Below are 6,720 nucleotides of genomic sequence, written 5' to 3' on the forward strand. Positions count from 1 at the left end.
CCACCTCCTCCTCCTCCCTCCATGCCCATCCTCTCCCCTACCACGCCCCTCCTCCCCACCACGCCCATCCTCTCTACCACCCCCACCTCTCCTCCTCCCTCTCCCACCCCCTCCTCCCCACCAGCCCATCCTCTCCCCCTCACACCCCACCTCTCCTCCTCTCCCCTACCACCCCCTCCTCCCCTACCAGCCCATCCTTCCCCCCTACACCCCTCCTCCCCCCACCCCTCCTCCCTCTACCACCCCCCTCCTCCCTCTCACCCCTCCTCCTCCCACCCCACCCTCCCCCACCACCCCTCCCTCCCCCTACCACCCCTCCTCCCCCACTGCCACCCACCCTCCCACATCTGGCTACATTCTCTACAACCTGTGTGTGTGATTACAACATTATGTAAAAATAATAATCTGGTCTACACTTGTTGTGGTAAGTCATTACAGTGTTGCATTACAATTTAATCCTGAAAAATAAAATTGGTCGGTTGGCTGTTTTTTATTCTTGACCATGATAACAGCCCCATCATAGCCCCACCACAGCAGCCCCATGATAACAGCCCCATCATAATCCCACATAACCCATGATAACAACAGCCCCATCATAGCCCCCCACAGCAGCCCCATGATAACAGCCCCATCATAATTCAACGATAACCCCATGATAACAACAGCCCCATCATAGCCCCACCACAGCAACCCCATGATAACAGCCCCATCATAATCCCACGATAACCCCATGATAACAACAGCCCCATCATAGCCCCACCACAGCAGCCCCATGATAACAGCCCCATCATAATCCCACGATAACCCCATGATAACAACAGCCCCATCATAGCCCCACCACAGCAGCCCCATGATAACAGCCCCATCATAATCCCACGATAACCCCATGATAACAACAGCTCCACCATAACATCAACCTCATGCAAAGAGGCTGGTTCAGCATCCCTCTCCCTACAACAACTTAAACTAGGGCAAAATTTGCAAGATTCTGCCATGGAGGGACAAAACATGTTGAGGTGAAGCAGGCGCCCGTCCCACTACACTTACCTATGCATGTTTCCACCCTCAACACGTAAACATTCGCGCCCACACACACACACACACACACACACACACACACACACACACACTCTTCATCCTCACTGCGCCCTGAAGTTGCCCTCTGTAATGACCCTGGCTGGCCATCGTAAGGTTCCTCTGACTGGGGAACGAGAAAATCCACCACTACTGTATCGTGTCACCGTAAGACCGCCGCCCTTGTCTGTATACATGTACTGTCTATGTATACATGTACTGCCTATGTATACATGTACTGTCTATATACATGCTGAAGCAGTGTCAGTTTTTATCTCTATCTATCTATCTATCTATCTATCTATCTATCTATCTGTTATCCGTTATCTTTGAGCCACATCTTAAGTCTATAGTTAGCTAAGGGGAAAAATATATAAGAGAAAAACATAAGATCGTCTGAGAATCCGGTGCCAGACCCGAACGGACCTCCCTTTGTTCTGTCGGCGACGAGTAAGCATAATGAGAAGTTTTGGGGGTCGTTCTTCTTCTTCACCTCCGTCGGGTAGGGTAGGGAGGGAGAGAGGGGGAGGGAGGAGAGAGGGGAGAGGAGGGAGGGAGAGAAGAGGGGGGGAGGGAGGGAAGGATAGGAGGTTGGAGGAAAAGTTAAGAGAAAGAAACAGGGTGGAGAAGGGTAAGGGAAAGGAAGGAGGAAGAAGAAAGGACAGAGAGAAAGAAAATGAGGATGGAGGAAGAGGAAGAGGAATGAGGAAGGAAGGAGGGAGGAGAGGGAGGGAGGAGGGAGGAGGGAGGAGGAGGGAGGGAGGAGGGGGGGAGGAGGGGGAGGGAGGGAGGAGGGAGGGAGGAAGAAGGAGAGAAGGAAATGGGGGAGAATGAGAGAAAGGATGAAGGAGGTGGAGGAAAGGTTGAAATGAAAAAACGAAATAAAGGAAGGAGAAACAAAGAGGGAGAAGGAGACAACTAAGGATGCAGGAGGAGAGGAAGATGGAGAGGGAGAGTGAGTGGAGGGAGAAAAGGGGTTAGGGAGACAACGAATGTTACTTTGTCATGAGAGTGAAAGGGAGGAGAGACGGACATGGGGAAATAGGAAAAAGGGAAGAACAAAAGAAAAGGGGAAGAATAATCGTAGAAGAAGAACAATGATGAAAATTATAAAGGAAGGAAGCGAAAAGGAGGAGAATGACAATAGCTAGATGGAGAGAGAGAGAGAGAGAGAGAGAGAGAGAGGAGACTAGGAGGAAGGAAGGAAACAAGGAGGAAGTCATCATCTTAGCTCCTGACGTGTTTCCTCCCCTAAATATGAAGAGGAAGGGGAAGGGAAGAGGGAGAGGTTGAAGGAATTAAGGGGAGGGGGTGTTGAGAGAAAAGATGGACGGAGGTGGTGAAGGGAGAAGGGTATTGGAGGGAGGAGAGGAGCTGGAGGGGTACTGGAGGGGCGGAGGGGTGCTGAAGGAGGAGAGGTGCTGAGGAGGGAGAGTTACTGGGAATGGAGGGGACTGAAAGGGGAGGTAATTACCATATAATTATTGTTCTTACATAACAGTGTTTCATACGACCGTGTAATTAATGACGTGTACGAAAACCAGGGTAATACGGGCACCGATTAGGTCCCCGTAATTATATCCTTCATGGTTGTTAATGAGGCACATACATACATACATACATACATACATACATACACATTAATACATAGATGCACACACACCCAGATAAAATACACAGAAACACCACACACACACACACACACACACACACACACACACACACACACACACACACACACACACACACACACACACACACACACACACACACACACACACACCACAAACAGTTCTAAAGCCTACATAATGGAAGGCATTGCAAGTAGGGTGGTGTAGTGGCGTATCCCTCCCGGCCAACAACAGCATCACGCTCAAGCAACACCTTATAGTGATGCCTGGTCATGGTAAGCTTACGAGCAGGCCACTCAATCTATGGTAAGTTGTGGTGCGGTAACCATACACGTCACGGATGGACTGTCGTTCAAAAAGTATCAGAGTTATATTCTCCCGAAACTTTGATCTTGGTAATAAAACGTACACTCGGGATCAAAAGTCTTGAACACTTGACAGTATTTGGTATGTAAGTACTCGAAGATCTTAGATGACAAGTAGTGTTATTAGTACATCCCAATCATGTATGTATAACTCACAAGTTGATGCCACATATTGCTAAGTGTTCAAGACTTTTCACCCCGACTCTACATATAAACTGTATACATACATACATATATACAGGCCCCCAACACACGACTTCCCCCTCCAACACACGGACCCTCTGCAACACACGACCCTCCCTCCAACACACGACCCCTCCCTCCAGCACACGACTCCTCCCTCCAACACACGACCCTCCCTCCAACACGCGACCCCTCCTCCAACACACGACCCCTCCCTCCAACACACGACCCCTCCCTCCAACACACGACCCCTCCTCCAACACGACTCCTCCCTCCAACACAGACCCTCCCTCCAACAGACGACCCTCCTCCAGCACACGACTCCTCCCTCCAACACACGACCCCTCCCCTCAACACGACCCCTCCCCTCCAACACACGACGCCTCCCTCCAACGACCCCTCCCTCCAACAAACGACCCCTCCCTCCAACACGACCCTCCCTCAACACACGACTCCTCCCTCCAACACGGCCCCTCCCTCAACACACGACCCTCCCTCCAACACATGACTCCTCCTCCAACACAGCCCTCCCCTCCAACACGACCCCTCCCTCCAACACGACTCCTCCCCTCCAACAGACGACCCCTCCTCCAACACACGACCCTCCTCCAACACGGCCCCTCCCTCCAACTCACGACCCCTCCTCCCCAGCACACGACTCTCCCACTCCAAGGTTTGCATGAATGTATGTAATAAAAAAATAATGAAAAAAAGGCACTGATACTATTTTTAGATTACAAGTTCGTAGTCTTATTGTTCAGTATTATTGTAAGTACATATTGTATATATAAAAAAAAAGGTTAATAATTGTTCGTATTTTTTCTCACATTTTGTATTAAGAAAATTAAATTGATCTATAATTATTTTTCACAGCACATGAAAGAAATTTAAATATATATTTCCTAACTAAAAACCTCTTCAAATTTATCGGATATTGTATTATAATCTATTTAAAAAAAATTATATATTTTTCCCTTAATTTGTTATATTGTCATTTTACGATTGGGAATAGGAGGAAATAAAAAACTCACTGTAGGGGCCAGGGAAGAATATAATGCAACCGTACAGTACTGGTAACCCGGCCCCACACGGCACTGTTTGTCTAAATGTTTGTATGAATATTATATTTCCGACGCCAGAACTGTACTGCGCTGTTTACTGCCTCTGTAATGAACTAATTTTATTATCATGGGTTTGATTAAATTAATTCATGGATGGCATGGGATGGTGTGTGTGTGAGAGAGAGAGAGAGAGAGAGAGAGAGAGAGAGAGAGAGAGTTAAATCGTGTCTTGTAGTCTCCATTGTTATGTTTATGTATTCTTGTATTGTTTATTTTCATGCTTTATTAAATTTATTGTATTTAGGGTTTGGATGACTCTGTAACACACAGGCTTACGCATCATCACCAAGAACACCTTCACGCCCATCATCATCAACCCCACGCCCATCATCATCATCATCATCAACCCCACGCCCATCATCACCAAGAACAACCTCACGCCCATCATCATCAACCCCACGCCCATCATCCCCACGCCCATCATCACCAACCCCACTCCATCACCAAAGAACAAACCACACGCCCATCATCACCAGAACAACCCCACGCCCATCAACCCCGTACGCCCATCATCATCAACCCCACGCCCATCATCACCAAGAACAACCCTCACGCCCATCATCAACCCCCATGCCCATCATCACCGAGAAACTCACGCCCATCATCAACCCCACGCCCATCATCAAGAACAACCTCACCCAACATCATCAACCCTACGCCCATCATCACCAAGAACAACCTCACCATCATCACCAACTCCACGCCCATCATCACCAAGGCGACAACCTCACGCCCATCATCATCAACCCCACGCCCATCATCACTGGGCGACAACCTCACGCCCATCATCATCAACCTCACGCCCATCATCACTGGCGACAACCTCACGCCCATCATCATCAACCCCACGCCCATCAATCACCAAGAACAACCTCACGCCCATCAATAACCCCACGCCCATCATCATCATCCCCACGCCCATCATCATCAACCCACGCCCATCATCACTATGACAACTCACGCCCATCATCAACCCCACGCCCATCATCACCACACAACTCACGCCCATCAATATTGCTTTTGTATGTCTATTTTATTTCTCTTTTCCCCACGAGCGTCATTAAGTCATATTGAGAACTCATTCATTATTCATTCTAGGGGAGGAGGTGTGAATGCAGGGTCGTGAACACATAACTACACCCTTATTTTCACGCCGGGGAAGGAAGGAAGGAAGGAAAGAAGGAAGGAAGGAAGGAAGGAAAGAAGGAAGGAAGAGAGGAGGAAAGAAGGAAGAGGAGGGGAGAGGAGGGGATGAAGAGGAGGAGGAGGAGGAGGAGGAGGGGAGAGGAATGAGAGAGAACGAGGAGAACAGAGAGGTGGGAAGGGGAATTAAAGACGGAGAGAGAGAGAGAGAGAGAGAGAGAGAGAGAGAGAGAGAGAGAGAGAGAGAGAGAGAGAGAGAGAGACTAAAGCGGGACGGAAAGATGAGAAATGGTAGGGAAAAGGGAGGTAGAGAGTGGAAGAGGGAAGGAAGAGAGGAGAGGAGGAGGAGGAGGAGGAGGAGGAGGAGGAGGAGGAGGAGGAGGAGGAGAAAGAAAAAAGGTGGAGATAGAAAGAAGAATGGGGGAAAACTGAGAGATGGAAAGAGAGGAATGGAGAAGGGAGGTAGAGAGAAGTGAGAAAGGGGAATGGAGGAGATGAGGAAAGAAAGGATTGGAAGATGCAGGAAGCAAAAGTAAAAGAGGAGTAGGATTGAATGAAGGAGGAAAGGAGAAGTGGAGGAAGGAAGCGGAGAGTGGAAGAAGAGGAGGAGCAGAGAAATGAGGGTAATGAAGGAAGGAGGGCAGGAATGGGCGAGATTGGAGGAAGAGGGAGAAGAGATGAAAGAGGAGGAGGAAGAGTAGATGATGAAGGCCAAAGTGTGATGGACTGTGTCTGCAATTTTGTTGATGATAGTCTCTATCCGTCTTCCAATCCTCTTCTTCCACTTATCCACTGTTACCCCCCCCCTCCTCCCATCTCTCTCTCTCTCTCTCTCTCTCTCCTCATTTCTCTCCCCGTATCTTCTAAAAATTCCACTTCCATAGCCATAAATTACACAAAGATCGATGTACGATAATCGCTTTACCAAGGTGATCCCTGAAACCTCATACACGTACAGAAAAAATAACGTACCCAAGCTACTAAGTGTCGTACGATTTTTTTCCCCACTACATCAATAGATAATTTCTGTCAAGTGCTGCAACAATTAAAATTCTTTCAGCTCTTCAAAAAAAAAAAAGGATACAATAAATTTTCATAATATTCCTTTAAAAATCGTAACAATATGTATATAAGAAAGATATACCGTATATCTGGGCCAGAGAACACAACACACACACACACACACACACACACACACACACA

The 6,720-nt window shown here is 48.2% G+C and overlaps 1 protein-coding gene across 1 annotated transcript; it reads left to right on the top strand.

The window, feature by feature from the left end:
* The first annotated feature begins 2,967 nt into the window (after positions 1 to 2,967).
* On the top strand, positions 2,968 to 5,263 carry LOC121864829 (leucine-rich repeat extensin-like protein 5). The gene is made up of 2 exons (XM_042363998.1): positions 2,968 to 2,980; positions 4,851 to 5,263. The coding sequence occupies exons 1-2, from the start codon at positions 2,968 to 2,970 to the stop codon at positions 5,261 to 5,263; spliced, it is 426 nt and encodes a 141-aa protein (XP_042219932.1).
* The last annotated feature ends 1,457 nt before the right edge of the window (positions 5,264 to 6,720 follow it).

The sequence above is a fragment of the Homarus americanus genome, unplaced genomic scaffold (genome assembly GCF_018991925.1).
Source record: "Homarus americanus isolate GMGI-L3 unplaced genomic scaffold, GMGI_Hamer_2.0 scaffold59578, whole genome shotgun sequence".
NCBI classification, from domain to species: Eukaryota; Metazoa; Arthropoda; class Malacostraca; order Decapoda; family Nephropidae; genus Homarus; species Homarus americanus.